The sequence below is a fragment of the Gopherus evgoodei genome, chromosome 3, assembly GCF_007399415.2.
Source record: "Gopherus evgoodei ecotype Sinaloan lineage chromosome 3, rGopEvg1_v1.p, whole genome shotgun sequence".
Lineage (NCBI taxonomy): Eukaryota > Metazoa > Chordata > Testudines > Testudinidae > Gopherus > Gopherus evgoodei.
This window is the reverse complement of record NC_044324.1, coordinates 209562116-209579231: the sequence shown is the minus strand read 5'-3', so window position 1 is coordinate 209579231 and position 17116 is coordinate 209562116. Positions and strand designations below refer to the sequence as shown.

Below are 17116 nucleotides of genomic sequence, written 5' to 3'. Positions count from 1 at the left end.
ACCTCATGAAGGAGCCTGGTTTTCAGAAAGTGCTGAGCACCAGATCTCTGAAAATTGAGCTCTTTTAAGGTGTCTCAAGTTTAGCATCCAGAATCACTAGTCACTTTTCAAAAATTTGACTGCAATTCTCAGTCTGTTTGGACACACCTAACAGATTCCTGTTAGAGCTGGTCTAATTATTCCTTGCAAATAATATTTGTTAATTTAGCCTTTTCTGCTGCCTTCTCTACACCTTTCATTATTTTGTATACTTGTATCACGTTTCCTTTTATTCATCTCCCCTGTGAGGTAAACAATCCCAAACTTTCCAGTCTCTCTTCATATGAGAGTTTTATATATATAGGATAAATGAAACTGTTTAAGCAGGCAGATAAGACATATTTTCAAATTAATTTCAGGGTAAAGTATGTGAAACTTTAGGCATTGACTAACCTTTGTAGGACTATCTGGTGGTCATCTGAACACTCAGATATCAACTGCTATGTCCCCATAAATAGCAGTGGAGGGAAGTTGGCCAGTTTTTTCATTGCTGGACTTGCTCTCGTTCACATGCGCTGGCATTCTCCTGCTGGCCTCTTCACCCAAGTGTGTTGAGTGAAGAAAGCTTCTTCTATTCTATTTTAAAACTGTGTGTAAACATCAGCAAATGGCTGAAGAATGGGCTTAAGTAGCTCTTTTTCATGGTGTTCTGTTGAAGTAAATGGGTAGACGTGGCATTTTCTATGTTTAACCATTACAACGTAACACAGAGAATATGCAGTACAAATAAAATGTAAAAACAATTGCGCTTAAGGCAGGATACCTAATAATTTCCATAAACCTGCTATTTCTTGCCAGACTGAATGTGCTGGTTTTGAATGATGATAGAACCCTTTCATTAGTTATCTTCTGTGACTTATAATTCATTTTTGCAAAGCAGCTAAATATATTTAAATTTGAGGATTTCTAAATATATTTTATTTTAGGCTTGTGGCTTGTCTTGATGAATTTCTGATGGCTTAATGTGTAAAGGAGGTAACGTCCATCCATTTACAGAGTAAACTAGTCTTGTCCCTACAAGTTGCTACTTTTTTTCCCATTTAAATAGTGCTCATAATGTTTTGTAGCACTTTCTTCTCGGTTTTCTTAGCAATGTGCAGTCATACGACGTTAATCCATGTTTGGTTTAGCTAAATGTCTCACTGCCCAAAAGGTTTAAATGGTTATTAGCTACATGGTACATACATGTGCTATTCACTGGTTGATCTTAAGGTGTTTGGTTTGGGATTTTTTGTTTGTTTGTTTGTTTGTTTGTTTGTTTGTTTAGCTGGGGAAAAATTGGTGCTTTCAAATTGATTCAGCCTAACCATTTATCAGACTACTATTTATTAAACTGTTTAACAAGTAATCCGCATATGAGTTACCCATTAGTAACCCCTGTAGTATGTAATGGAAATGATATTTTGTAAATCCATGTTCCAGTTCTACAACATAAAAGTATACCACTTACTCATTTACACTGTCCTCCAAAAATTGTAATGTATTTGTAGTTCAGAAATGGTACAGATGAAAGAAGAAAAAGGCCTCAATCATTATTAAATAGCAGCAATTCAAATAATAATTTGGTGCATGAGATTAACCAAAAGATGTGAGCCATTTTGCAAGAGAGCTTGGGGGGGCGGGGGCAGGGAAGACAGGGTCATCAAAATCCTGGCTTATTGGACAAAATCATTGAATTTTTTGCTACAGCCTTTATTCAGTCTCATTCAGGAGATATTACAGTGCACCAAAACTTAAGTCAATGGGAATTGCCAGTATGTTTCTGAGGGTAGAATTCGAGCCTCAACTGTTCCAATCTTGGTATCGTGATCATTTCTAATTACTGAGGAGGGATCTGGTAGATGTCAAGTGAAGAGAGAGAATAGAACATGCATCCTTCACCACTCAAGCCAGACAATGAAAGAAGAATATGGTGATGTGAGAGAATTCTCCGTGATTCCTAGAGGGAAATAAAACAGGAATTTGATTTAAAAAAATAAAGAAACTAGAAAAACATTACCAAAAATTCTCATCACAGAGTGTCCACTAATAAAATACGGCATTACAAAGCTGTTAGGTTAGCTTTTCTTGTTGCATCTTTCCATCGCTTACTCTGCATTTTGAATGTATGTGATGCAGCACTAAAGGAGTCTTAAAATAAGACTTTTTTTCCCAGGAGTCATTATTGGATCTATAGGATACAAAGGTATAGCCCCAATTATGTGGTGCAAATAATACATTCTGCTAGATAGTTAACCAGGTGAGGTTAAACACAATAAGATGAATTCTGGGCTTTTTAGAATACTGACAGTCTTCATTTTAAGCTACAACGTAAAGTGCTTTATCCTGAGATTAGGTATTGTGGCAGAAGCTAAAACTGCCTTTTTCTCTTAACTGTGCCAGAATACAACCTCCTTTTCTTTTTGCGCTAACAAGACTGCTTTACCACCACAGCCCACTCTAAGTAATTAAATCAATCCTTTGTACTTACCGTATTCTCTTCTAGTGACGGTACTAGATCTGATTATATGCTTCATGCATATTCAAAGTACGGCACTGACAGCTCTTTAATGAGCTCTTACTTAATCAGTATGAACAATGTTCATCTTGTTCTTTTTTTCCTCATACATTAGAGCTAGGAACAGTTGGGGAAAAAATGAAACATCCAGCATTCATTTGAAAAATATATTGTACTTTGAAAAGTGTCTAAGCTGGGGTAGTTGCATTCTGCCCTTTAAAAGTCTGATGGACAAATTGGATTACTAGTATTGGATTAAATAACAAATGGTTAGAGGAGAAATGAGAAAAGCTCGCTGTGATCACAGGCTTTAATATTTTTTGTTACTTATAAAGCTGAAGGGGTCTTTAACCAGTTATTAAAGTCAGGATTAATTTGTAATGGTCCAACTTACTAGCGTTAAAAGGGTTTGGATTTTTTTTCTTAAAAAAAATTAAAACAATGGTGTAATGCATGTATTATAGAAAAAAAACAATTTTAAGTTGAAGATCTGTGTGCCAATTAAAGATTTCCATCATCTTGTACTGGCTCAGATAAGGGGTTTGCACACACAGTATCGATTTGTTCTCGAACATGTTTTTCACTTCATTTAAATAATCTGTGTTGTATTGTTTCTCCAGAGAGCAAAGCGGATATTTTCACATTTTGAATTTTTAAACATTTGTACTTGAATGATTTCAATAATCATTTAAACTTGGAAAATAAACACACAGCAGCTGGATAGTTTTACTAAGTGGAAGTGTGAAATCAGTTGCGGATGAGGAAAACCCCTGGTTTTGTTTTTACTTAGAAAGAGTAAATATAAATTTAACTTTCAAATATCACTGCTGTATCAGCATTCAATCTGCTTCATTGAAAGTGTTTTATTTGCACTCTCCATTGAAGAAAATAGTGCTAAATTGACTAAACTAGCTAATAGTACTATGTTACTTGAGAGTAGCAATTTTAAAATTATTTATGTTGTCATGTATCTTACCTTGCTCATATATGAAGTATCTATTTAAGTTGTGTGTGCAAGAATTTAAAAGCCCTTGGTCAAAAAAATAAGAGACCACAATCTACTGCTATTAATATTGCACACGTGTCATTTCACTGATCAAAAAGGCCTTCACTGGGGTACAATTGGCCTTTTTCCAAATTGCAAGCTTTTTCTCAGCTTTTTCTTTTTACTCTTTCTTCTTTTGTTGCTGCCCTGGGATTTGTGCCTATCGCAGCCGATATCACATGACCAGTGTCAGGGCATCACATGGTCCAAAATGAATACAAAAACAGCTGCCCTAAAAGACAGATTAAAAATACTGTAAAACAGTAAAGACTTTAAAAAAAAACCAAAAACCCTATTCTGTGAATACTTCATACACTGAAATGTAAGCATAAAAATATTGAAGATGTGCAACCTCTTTTTGTTAGGCTCCAAATTGACAAATACAGCTTTTCTATAGATTTATTTGAATATATGCTGGAGCTGACTTCATTTTACTTTTAGAAGGAGAAAATCTACATTAGTATGAAGAAGCAGCATCTTAAATTATGATCTCACCCTAGAATGTTTGTCATGATAGAAACTAAGGGCCCAATCCTCAGCTGGTCTAAATTGGTGAAGGAATGTTTCTATGTCCCCGTTTTCTTTTTGTTGAAAATGGTTTGCAGACTCATCCATTAGAATGCTATTGTGGTGTAATGTATTTGTGATAGCATCTTTTATCCAAAGATCCCAGAGTCCTTTATACACAATGAATTAATTAATCAAGTAAATGTTGTCATCTGTGTAATTAGTTATGAGAATTTTTTTACCTGCATGATAAAGGGGGAATCAAATCTCATTCTGGTGCACACAAATTGATCCTTTGTAGGGATAAGAAAGTAATCTCCCATACTCCTACCCCTCCATAAAAGAAAGTCAGCTGACTCACTGCAGTTCTGGGGAAGGTTGTCTTCTTCTAGAACACTGAGTACAGTCTTAAGTCTTGCAACAGGAACCCCCACTAGCTGGGCCAATGCAACAATTCCTCTCATTGCTAATTTGTTATGAAAAACATCCTTATTGTCTCAAAACTCTTTGGAGGGAATTCTGAGCCATAAAACAGTATTGTAAATGCAGTAAAGCCATGGCCTCATGCCACCCTGCAGAAAAACCCAGGAGAGGAGGTTTTGAGGGAGGAAATCTCTACAAAACAAAGTTACTCCCCTTTTGTTCCCACGGACTGGCACTTCCCCTCTCTGCTAAGAAAAAACTGTTGGGCCACCCCACCATAGGGATGCGTGGGAGGTAGGGAACATGCCTGCAGAAGCGCTAGCTCTGTCATGCCCTTCCTCCCCCTGCAAACCCTGGACCCTATCAGCATGACTCCAGTGGAGCAGCATTAACAAGGAGCTACTTTAAGTCACAGGGAGGTATCCAGAGAAAAAGATAATACAGCCCAGTCTGTATTACCTTTGCTGTCTAAGCAACATGGAGCCATTGGGCACCAATGTGTGTCCCCATCAGTTCTGTCCCTGATTTGTCCACTCTTCTCCCTGGGTGGATTCCAGATCCATTGGGCTGCATAGGGAAAAGGCAAACAGTGCCATGGAGGCAGCTGGCCTTCCTTTCAATGCAGCAGGGGAATATCCATGAGAAAAAGGTAGCTCCTTGCACAGATGTGGCTTCATGCATTTATATATTATTTGGGAATGTTTGTAAGACAGGCAGTGATGCCGAAGAATCAGTTGTGGTGCAAATGTTAACATCCAGAAATTGGGGGTTTCCTCTTAGAGCAAAAGCTCACCACGTGTTTTGGTACGTTAACGGCTTCTTATGTAAGCAAACTTCTTCTCCACAACTATTGCCCCATTTCTGTACGTTAATATAATGATACCTTCCCCTTATCTATAGCATCTTTCCTCTGAGATTTTAAAGCACTTTACAAACATAATGAATTAATCCTCAACACTCATATGAGTTAGGTATTATCCTCATATTAGAAATGGGAAACTGTGAGATACAGGCCCAAGGTCACAAAATGAATCAATGGCAGAGCTGGGAAAACAACCCCCAAATTCTTGACTTTATTTTTTACTGTAGCCACTGGGCAAAGCTTCCCAATTATGCATTTTTTAGGGTTAAAATTAATCAGATTTACATGCTGGTAACATGTCTATAAAGACTTGTTTCTCCTTCTGCTTAATTTTGATGAAAGACAGGAGCTGATCAGTTGCCACAAATGGAGGATATATATACGTGCAGATGTCATGACTCCAGTAGCCAAGGCAACTGAGTCCCAATTCAATTCCTGTTAAAATCAATGGAGAGATTCCCTTTGACTTCAGTGAGGTCTGAATCAGAGCCCTGGCAGGGCCGCCCAGACAGGTGGGGCAATTTGCCCCAGGCCCCCATGAGAATATAGTATTCTAATACTAACTGGAGATATACCAATCTCCTAGAACTGGAAGGGACCTTGAAAGGTCATTGAGTCCAGCCCCCTGCTTTCACTAGCAGGACCAAGTACTGATTTTTGCCCCAGATCTCTAAGTGGCCCTCTCAAGGATTGAACTCACAACCCTGCGTTTAGCAGGCTAATGCTCAAACCACTGAGCTATGCCTCCCAAATTCTATAGTATTGCAACTTTTTTTTAATGGAAGGGGCCCCTAAAATTGCTTTGCCCTGGTGAGGAGAAGCTATGTCAGTTACCTGGAATTCCAGCCACAAGTGTTGAGAGGCTGGGCAGCGCCCAGCACATTTGGCAAAAGGTTATGGACAGGATTTCACCTCCCCAGTACTCTGTGCATTCCACCCACATGGGGACTGAATGCTCTCGGTTTTTGTGGATGGAGTTAATTTCACCCATCGTAATATTTTGTTTTGTTTGTCCACCTCTTTTATGATCGTATTGTCTCTGTGGAAGTTTTTCTTCCAAATGTACTTAGTGCTAATATGATCTATGAGTACGTTAAAATATATGTGCTGGAGAATATCAGCTTTAAAAGATTGACTTATGATAGTTCAACAGCATTAGGCTGCTGGTCTTGAAATCTAATCTTACGTTGTTTGAAAAATTACCTTTTAATGCTGATAAACATGAGAAATCTCATGTTCCAAAAATTGATACTAAAGTTTGTTGTCCAGCTTGTGTAAATAACAAATGTGCTTATATTACAGGAAGGAACACAGAAGAAGAAGAAGCTATGATGCAGGAATGGTTCATGTTGGTTAATAAGAAAAATGCCTTAATAAGAAGAATGAATCAGCTCTCTCTTCTGTAAGTATGGATGGCTGAGCTTATTCCAAGAGCTTGGTTTATCAGTATGTTCATTTAGAATATAGATGCTAAACTTTTTTGCTTTATTTCCATTAGACTTCAGAATGTTTCCTCAAAGATGCAAAGTAGGTGCGATTTGTGTACATATCAAGTAATTTGTTTTTCTCATTCTTCAGACACGAAAATGAAAAGCATGCAATGATGCCAGATTAGTGAGAGCTGTGAAAAAATATGAAATAGCAAGTGCATTTATATGTTCAAAGGCAAAAACAGAATAAAATTACCTTCTGGAAATACAAAAATATACTTGAATTGTACTTCAGATATAACATACACAGTTTATTTTCAGGGAAAACTTTAAATTAAAGTTGATATTTGCTCTAGTCAGAAATATTAGATCATTCACTAGTTTAGCAGTGTTGAAGTGTGGGGAAAAAGCATATTAGTGAACCTCAGGTGAAGCAATGTTACCACAGACAATGCAGAGCAAGATTTGTGTAATAAAGACATGTAAACCTTTTTCAGAAATGGGCAGGACTGGCAGAGTTATTAGGAGCATAGAGGATGAGAGAAAGCATAAATACCATTCATTATTAGACTGGCATTTGGCCTGTTGAGGTCATCATTTCTTGTTTAGTTTTTCTCAGTTTACTGCTGATTTTCTTTTAGTATGCCACCTAGTGTAGATATAGGCAATTTTCCTTTCTAATATAGTGAAATGAGTTGTATGTTCACGAATTTCTTTCCATGTCTGAACTTGAAAGAAGATTCCACCTCAAAATATTAAGCTTACTAATCCTGTGTCTAATTTTCTGTATTCGTTAGACCAGAATTTACATGGGATAATACTTTGTGTTCATACTATCTTTGTGAATTGTTTGAATCTGGAATTTGTCCTTTAGATAGGAGAGAATACGTTATACTTAGGACATACCACAACAGCTGCTCCAAGGATGAATATTTACTAATTATGTACAATAGTGCAAAAGAGTTAAACTAAATCCAGAAAAACAGACATTACAGAAAATGAAAAAAGCATCATTACTGAATATTCTACCTGAGGACAGTTTTAAGTTTGTGTATCATTTGTTTGGAGTAGCTTAAAGTTGAAGAGAAAAGTCAGTTATGAGTCCTAAAATCAATGTAAGTTAAAGGTTTTTTTTAAGTGTTTAATGATTTAGTAATTAACATATTGATGAACTTTTGCAACTTGCCTAGGGAAAAAGAACATGACCTAGAAAGGAGATACGAACTGCTGAACCGAGAGCTAAGAGCAATGCTTGCTATCGAAGGTAAGCAATATTAACACATGAAATTACTTAACAGGAAGACCAATAAGAAGGCCCCCCTGAGAATGGAATCAGCTATCAAATAATTCAAAATTATAGTGTACAAAAGATACTGTTGGTCTTTACTCAGATCCATAAATTATATGCAGAGAAATTGTTTTAAGCATTGGATTCAGAAAGCAAGATCAGAAACAGGTCTTACTAAAATATATTTGAAAAATCATTGAGGGGGAAAACAACACAATGTATTTTTACATTTTATTGTTTTTGTTACAGCCAAGTAATCTTAGGTTTGATACAGTGATGTCGCTTATCACAAAGGGATTTTTCACATACATGAGATTCCTTATTTCTACATTTTAAATATTTTTATAGCAGTATTTCCATTGAAGAAAAAAAATCTCTTCAGTCTTCATGGTAACATATTATACACGTGTCCAAGTAAATATTTCCTCACACACAATGTCAGTGCAATCCATTGCATAATATTTTCTTCATTCTCTGTAGCTCTCTAGAGTCTAGTCACCTTACCTGAATGAAAACTCATGGAAAGATTGACATGGGGATAAGTGAAACAATTTCGTACTTTCCATAATGCTTTTAAATGAATTGTACAGTAATCCTAAGGAAGAGTCATAATAAAAATAAATATCCAGATAGCTTAAACTATTGCTTACATTATATTGTTATTTAAATATCTTAAGTGTTTTATAATGCTGCTCTACTTATACCTCTCAGTCAGAAATGCTGTCTTGTAGTTCAAAGATGTTTGCTTAAAAGTTAATCCTTTGGGCTCTGTAAAATGGACCTTTTGTCTAATCAATGCAAATTGATTTTGCTATTCTATGTTGACCTCTTAGCCCTTTGACTGTCCATGGTAATTTCTTTCTTCACCTGATAAGGTACCTGATCCATAATAAATCAATTCTAATTAGTTTGGAGACTTCACTGGAAGCATAAGTTTGTAGGAGAAAGACATGGATTGTCAGGTAGCTTTTTCATATCTATTGGTCTGTTACAATATTCTTGGGTAAGATTGAGTTCACCATATTCTTGAATAAAACCTGAGTTTTACACTGAGGTAACAATTAATTAGAAATTAAATATTTAAAACAGATTAAAATCCTTTTTAACAAAAAAAAAATAAGTATTGGGCATAACTTTTACAGTAATGTCCCTTAATTATTTTTATTGTGGGGACTTCAAACCTAAGATCTTTGAATGCCTTACAGAATATGACAAATCACACATATAGCTTGATAAAATAAAATTAAAAATAGCAAAAGATGCCAGACATCAGAAAGATCAGATCTGCTTGTTACGGTAATAATGATACTATATACAGGATTTTTCCAAGAAAAACAATGTTTGTTTACACTACTCTTGTTATGTTTTTAAATTTTGAATTGTATTAAGATTATAGTTCTCTTAGGGACTTTTTAAAGAAGGAGCTATCCAGATAAGATGATGATTGAGGCTAGAAGTATGTTACAAGATGCTGAAATACAGTTTTGAAAAATTGACTCTGGGTGTATATGTCAGTGCTTTCAAGCTTTTCATGTCTGATTTATGCTTGATTTCAAATATTAAGAGATTTTAAAAATAACAAAACGTGTAGTAAGGTTGACTGTAGAAGAGATTAGAAAGTTAAATAGGCTAAATGAGGAGTGGAAGGCAGTATGTATCAAGAGAGGCTAATGAACAGTTGGTGCCATGTAAAAGATGTGAAAGGACAAATCTAACATATGTGTACAGATATTCCCACTCCAAAACATATGGACATGAAAAAAATAGCAGGGTGGTTTCTGTTTGTGTGTTTGTTTATTTAAAGTGATTGTTAGTAACAATGTTCTGATTCATACTGGTACTTTAAAAAAACAAGTCTTTGAGAGGTGATAATTACTGTTTCGGTGAATTGCTCTAACTCTTCCACCCGTGACTCTGCTGTTTAAAAATCTATCAAACAATTTACTTAGCTAGTTGATGACAGGGAAAAAAGAGACTTGCAAAAGGTAGCAGCCTGCTGATTGTAGATAAAGGCAGTTTATTGGCCATCGGCCTGCCCTGCTAGTCTGAGCAGTGTGGGGGCAGTACTGTAGTTTAGAGGTGCTGACCGTTACAGTGTTCAGTGATGTGGAGACAGTGTCCTCTTAGCCAACTGTTAAAATGGATGCATATGCAGTTGAATAGCCTTTTGGAGTGTTAAAAGCACTTCACACAGAACACATGAATGGCCAACAGTGGTAAAAAGAGAAATACTTTTTTTCCCCCCCATTTAGCAGCAGAGATAAGAAAGGGAGAGTAAAGTACTGGCTGCTAATAGCAACAAGCTATTCATATCGTTACAAGTGAATTTGTTGCTGAAAATGCTCATCCCAAGAAGGGCCTGAAATAGTTCTAAAGGATCATAATATGCTGAAGGAAATATCCCTTACTTGGTTTGTTTTAGCATGGGCAATTAAGAACACACTGCATGTGTTTGTTGCATTAAACAAGGTACGCATTTCAGAGCTTGGATATTTCTGCATCCATCGCTGAGTAGCAGGATACCTTTGACTTAAACACACTTCAGTTACCTTCCCTTTTTCCCCCTAGATTTAATGCCTCCTTAGAAAAGATAAGTTCATTTTTGCACACCTTGGGGTAGTGTGTTCATTTTCTGCCCAAGAAATGGATCTTCTTTAGGATTTTGTACATCTTGATTTATTCTTGGCTTATAGTTTGAAGTGGGTGCTCTTCTAAAAGGATTTATGCATAGGTTCACTATTTTTGTAGTTATGGTTTATATGATAAGCTTTTTATATTTAAAATCAATATGTAATCCTGTGGAGGAGCTTATCCCCTAAAACCCCATTTGTAAATCTATTTTAGCTTTGTTACACAGCACAGCCACAGAATTCCATAGATTGATTAGGTTCAGCAGGAGAATCCTATCAAATGGCCTGCTCTGATGATGATGCAAACTCTTTCAGGATTGCTAGTTGACTGGAACTAAAGATAAGACTTGACTGCAATCCCCCAATGTGCTCTTTACAAAACTAGTGTTAATTTTCATCAAAGTGCGAGGCTTACTTATTATAGTGGCAAGGCTGAAGGTTTTACTAGAAGAACTTAAGACCATTTCTATTACTGTGTTTCTATTGGAATAGTCTGCCTGTTTTCTCCAAGTAGTTATCAGTGTAAGCAACTAAAACAAAGACAATATAAAGTCCATGTAGATGAATAATTGAAAACATTTAGATTTCATTCTGAATTTAACAAACTACGTAATTTGAAACTGCACATTGCAAGAGACTGCATGGGGTCTTTGGCTTTCAACACTTTCAGCTCATATACAGCATCAGAGCTTAATCCTATTTTTATCCAGAGTGTAGCTTTTATAAGAGTATTATTCTGGAATCTTCACATTAATCACAGTCTATATTGTAGTTTCCCAAAGCTGTAGGCAGTGCTGGTAACTATATATAACAGGTGTTATAGATAATCCTGTCTTAAAATGTACAGCAGGTAGAAGCCAAACTTGCATGCCGTTGTTTTTTAAATATATTTACGTCTGTGTTCTCTCTGAAAGCTGGGGGAGGTGTGTTTGGTCAGATATTTTTCTGTATAAAACAAGCTCCTAGTTTAATATTATATAAAACAAATATTGACCAAACACTCTGTCAAAAAATGCCTCCCTTCCTAACAAACTGCTTTTTATTTGTCTTCACTTCTAAGAGGGAAATTCAGTTTTTCTCCTTTCTTAAGAAATGTATACAAGTTAATTAAGCTAACTCAACAAAGCAATTGTGTACTTGTGCTAATGAATCTTTGCATGGCATCTTCACAAACAGCACTACTATCTACTGTAATGACAACAAAAATCAGTGTCATTCTAAGTATGAGTGTCCCATAAGACATTGTTTCCCACACACTGCTGTGAGCTGTGTCTACTATATCAATATCAATAGGTAGGAATGTTACAGAGGAAAAAGTAGTTCATACCAAACCTCCAGTTCTAATGTAATTCTAAAGTATTTTGGCTTCTGTCTGCACACGTAAGATGTTACAGTAAATTGCTTCTAACATTCAGAAAAATAAGAATGTTTTAAAAAACTGAAACTGCCAACTAAGACAAAACCGCAAAATATTAGATAGCTCATACCCACGTAGAACTGGTGCTTTTCAGATCCTTCCTTAATTTATCTGGATCTTCAGGTGTCAAAATATTAGAGAAACCTTGAGATCAGCAAGATTGTAGTCAGAAGCACAGAGAAGTTAGACTAGAAGTTAGACAAGGTTTGGAGGGCATGTGAACAGGCGGGAAATTCTGAACGATGTCTTTTTTTCCTTGTTTCTAGTCGGATTACTGACGTGGTATGACATATACTTGTGAGTCTGGTTTGTTTCAGTGAGTTGAAATCCCTTAAGCTGGCACTTAATTTTGACATGGAATACCGTGTGATTTCACAAAGAGCCTGTTCTGAGTTCGAGCTGTAGAAGGCAGGATTTTTTAACAAGTTGAACTGAAGCAGCCCATCCTGAAACATGTCAGAGTAGGAAAGGGCAAATACTAATGGAAATCAAAAGAGTGTGTTCTACATTAGCAACTAAAAGGCAGCATTTTGGAGCACCATGTTTGGGCTGGGCTGAAGGTGAGGACGATAAATTGCAAGACAAATTGATTTGGTTACCACCTGGAAAATTAGCTTCCATAAGTATGAGTGGTAAGAAACAGCCCATTTAAAAATACGCAATGAGAACTGTCTACAGGACTCCTGCCATGTAAATGTGTTGGAAGGGGACATAGTGTCACTATATCAAGTTCTTGCCCATTTATGAACCTATTGTGTACATTTGCTTATGTCAAATGTATATATACACGTTTCTGTTTGTATTTTCTGTGTGTGCATGTCAGTATATGCACATACACCTATGTTGGTTTTATGGATACATGTCCACAGAGAATGATAAAAGTGGTTACACATTCCTGGCTTTTTGCTGCTGTTCTAACCTTTATTGCATGATGATGCATCTAATTTTTAATTTGTAAATACAAGACTGAATTCCCTCTAGCACCACTTGCTTTCATAAAGCTTCTGAGCAGTTTGCTGTCTTGAATAAATTTTGCTTTGGAGGGGGGTCAGGGGGATTTGAACCAGCACATTCTTGTGTGGTTTGTGAAGATTCACATGGTAACCATTGGTGTGCATTGTTAGGTTTATCTGAATAAGCACCAGCCATGTGAGTTTTAACATGATTGCCCAGGGCAATAGAGAGAGAAGAGAGAAATCCAAAAGGATTGCACACTCTCTTTCCTCTGTTTTTTGGAAAGTGCACAGAGGGGAGGACACTGCTTGAGTCGGTGGTTATGGACATTTTTAAGCTGGTGTCTTGTTTCCCTCCTGGTCCTCATTTGTTCTGCTATCTCCCTCATCATCTACTTCTCCTTCTTTTCATTGTTTACTTTCCTAATGAGGGAGGCGGGGTAGACTGGTGGTTTGATTGACAGCTACAAGCCCTTACAGTCTGGCTAGAGAGCAGTTGGCTTGGACTTTAGGCATGTTCCAATCATAAATTTGCCTTCTTTTTATGAAATGCAGATACGGTTCTGTTAAGAGGGACAGAGAACATGCAAGGGAAGCATATGGGGTAAAAAATGTTCCTTTGGACTCCTGGCTGTAAGCATGCACAAGATGAGTGCAATGGGAGCACGATTAGACATTATCCAATCTTGTGCAACAAAATAATTTCAAAATCAGATCTGTAATTGTCATTTAGCAAAGTGCCTTGGATTTAGCTATCATGGAAACAATCAGACTGGTTACATTGCTATGGAGAGGGGTGCTATGTAATATTGTCTACCAAATGTATTTTTACTTCAGAGAAAAAATGCTAATTAACTGACACCTACTTTTAAAGTTATTGTGAAGCATATGGTGCCCAGTGTGAGATACTTCCAACTGTTAAGATATACCAAGCAAGAAATTAGCAACGAATAAGCTATTTGTACGGAGATGGAGTTAAATTCTAGATTAGGAAAAGTTCTTACAATATTTTTGGTTCCGTGAATTTTGCCAGTTTCAGAAACAAATGTGCCCCCCCCCCATCCAGTGTATTTACAGAAAACAAGGCCAGAGCTAGAAAGATCTCTAGAATAAGATAAAACCAAACAATAAATGAAAAAAAATACATATGATTCCATTTCTTTGTTTTTTTTTAATTGCTATTTATAAACTGATTCCAGTCTGTCCAGGCCTCGGTTAAAAGTTCTGTGAGAGATTTAGAAATTAGGCATCTTGGAATAATATCGCTAAATTTAGTATAGACATTAGTTGTTTATGTAGACATGTACACATTTATGGCAATGATTTACAAAATAATGCATGAAGTCAAATGCAGATCTTCAATAACTTGATATTTTTGATTTACACAAATTCATACAAATGTGAAATGTTATCCCTGCTTAAAGTTCCACACCCCTCTCGGGTCAGGGAAAGGAATAATCTTTTTTTTTTTTTTTTATTGCGAAGGCCAAAGATCTGACACCCATTATTTGAATCATACAGAAGTTAAGACTAAAAAGATTTTAAACCACACATTTGGGGCGGGGGGTGTCTTATTGTTGTTTCATGTATTTGTATTTTATTTTCAGATTGGCAAAAGAATGAAGCCCAGAAAAGGCGAGAGCAACTTTTGCTGGATGAACTTGTAATTCTCGTTAATAAACGTGATGCCCTGGTCAGAGATTTGGATGCCCAAGAAAAACAGTAAGTATGACGTGTTCTTTTTTTAAACCCTCTAGAGACATTCTTACTTTTCTGTGAATGGATTTGCTTTGTGTCTATTGTCTGGACAGTAAAAGTTTGAGGAAAGTTCATAACAAAGGCAGTATGTTCTCTGGTGATCAAAAATGAAACATGAACTCGAGGGGTTAGTAATGATGATCCATTTTAAAGAAAATCAGACCATCACTAGAGCCCAATCCTCAAACTGAATGGTGCTATCACATCTGACTCTAGAGTGGTGCTCAGTATCAAAATCTCTTTGGCAAATTAGCCTGCAGAGAGGCTGGGTGGTGTAAAGAGAAACTGCATTACCTTAGATAGAAAATGGAGAATAATTGTATCGGGGGTTTGTTTTTCAGGGCCGAAGAAGAAGATGAACATTTGGAAAGAACTCTTGAACAAAACAAAGGGAAGATGGCAAAGAAAGAAGAGAAATGTGTCCTTCAGTGATTGGCCTTCCTGGAGCAGATGCAGTTGCATTTTGTAGTCCAGACCTTTCTTACATTTTTAAAATACTGACCCCAAGACTGAAAAAAAAAACGATATTACCATTCAATATTTCAAACAAAATTAAAACATTTGCCCTTTTGATAGGCCAGATCTATACTGCATTGTTTTTTGGATTTCTTATTTTTTTCCACTCAAGCAATATTGTCCCAAACTAGCTTTGTATTATGATTTATTTGTGAGCTTAGTCATCATGTTGAAATTCTGTTAAATACATTTGCACAGAAACATTGTTGTGGTGGTGATATCAGAAATATTTAAGAGAAAAAAATCTGTCTGGATTTCTTTAGCTGGAGGAAGAATGAATTCTGAAATAAATATGTTTTTGTTGTAATAGAATTATAGAGGGAAAAATAGAAAACAAAAATCATTCTGAATGGTTTCATCTAGTCCTGCCATATGTAATACTTAATAAGCTATCTAAATTTTATAGTTACATCAGATTCAATCCAGTTATTAAAATGTGCTATATTTACCAGTGTTTATTTCAGCAGCGTTTTACATTTTATTGTATGTATAATATAAATTAAGACTGTCTGATTGCTCAGAGACTAGTTCTTTAACATATGGTTTGAAAAAGAGCTTTGTGATCTGAAGATGTGATGTGAGATGGGGCTAATTGAAGTGCATCAGTTTACAGAAACATTTTGTCATTAAAGGCTATTCCATTTTTTGTAATTATTTATTACATCTAGTTTTGTTCCCTTCTCCATTTTGTTGGACCTCTGCATTGGCTCCAGAACGCTGTTCATATTTATTCTGTACCTATTAAAGTCTGTTCTGCCATTGTGTGCAAACCCCCTCCCAATTCATGTTCCCTCCGCTTACATCGCGCTCATTTTTGTGACAACTGTTTATTTATTACAAGACTTAGTCATATATAAATTTTCAATAAAAGCCGAATCTTTCTTACCGTTAACTGCTGCTGTCCTGTCTTCCCAGTGTGAAAAGTTTATTACCTCTGATTGTTTGGGGGTGGGGGGGAAATGGGGAAAGGTTAGTTAATTTTTAAAATTAATTTGTCAAAAATATCAAACGCAACAGCTTCCTACCTGAAACTGAACAGTCTAGATACAACAGATACACCTTCAGACACAAAAAATAGAATTTGGTGGGAAATTTAAAAGCAATGGAAGTGATATTTATTTTTAAACTTTCCCACATATAAGCAATGTTTGTCCAAGTAGGTTCCAATCTCTCTTTCGGAGGCTGTTCCTGTTCACACTGAGATTTTGCAAATGGACCCTCTGGTCACTGCTACTTTGTCAAAGCTTTTCATAACTAGGAACATTGCGTCATTTTCTTCACCTAACGATTCCTTTGCAGTGGCTTGACTTTTACAGCTCAGTGGGCCAGATCAAAGCCCTTTGTTAACTCTCAGAAAGCTGCAGTTTTAAAAATATATATATTGTGATAGAACCAAGCCAGACCAAAAGTTCAACTTTTTACTATTCCTGTATTCGCCTGCTCAGCTCATTACAGCAGCAAGCAAACCCTCTTCTGCAAGGGGACCCCTAGCAAAAGGAAGTCTGTTCAACAAGTCAGAAGACCTGAAAATAATAATGCAGCAGGTTTATGCTTCAGAGTGTCAGAGACGTTTTACAAGAAAATATAAATCATGCGTCAGTTGGAAAAGAACAGCCCCATCGCGCACACAAGAATGCAGCAGCCTGCCACGGCCTGGGGGAAAGTTACTGAGAAGTTTCTAGGAAGGGACCCAGTGGCTCCGCTTTGCATTTGGTGGGAGGTGGCCCTGCAATAGTCCTGTTCCTTAAGAG

The 17116-nt window shown here is 36.4% G+C and overlaps 1 protein-coding gene across 8 annotated transcripts in view; it reads left to right on the top strand.

The window, feature by feature from the left end:
* Positions 1–16250, top strand: part of EHBP1 (EH domain binding protein 1) — a 321196-nt gene extending 304946 nt beyond the window's left edge. For all 8 annotated transcript variants that reach the window (XM_030557932.1, XM_030557930.1, XM_030557937.1 and 5 more), the window contains 4 exons: positions 6676–6775; positions 7994–8067; positions 14699–14813; positions 15191–16250. In XM_030557932.1, the coding sequence (XP_030413792.1) occupies positions 6676–6775; positions 7994–8067; positions 14699–14813; positions 15191–15281 (380 nt within the window). In that variant the 3' untranslated portion in view covers positions 15282–16250. The remainder of the gene's footprint in view (positions 1–6675; positions 6776–7993; positions 8068–14698; positions 14814–15190) is intronic.
* The last annotated feature ends 866 nt before the right edge of the window (positions 16251–17116 follow it).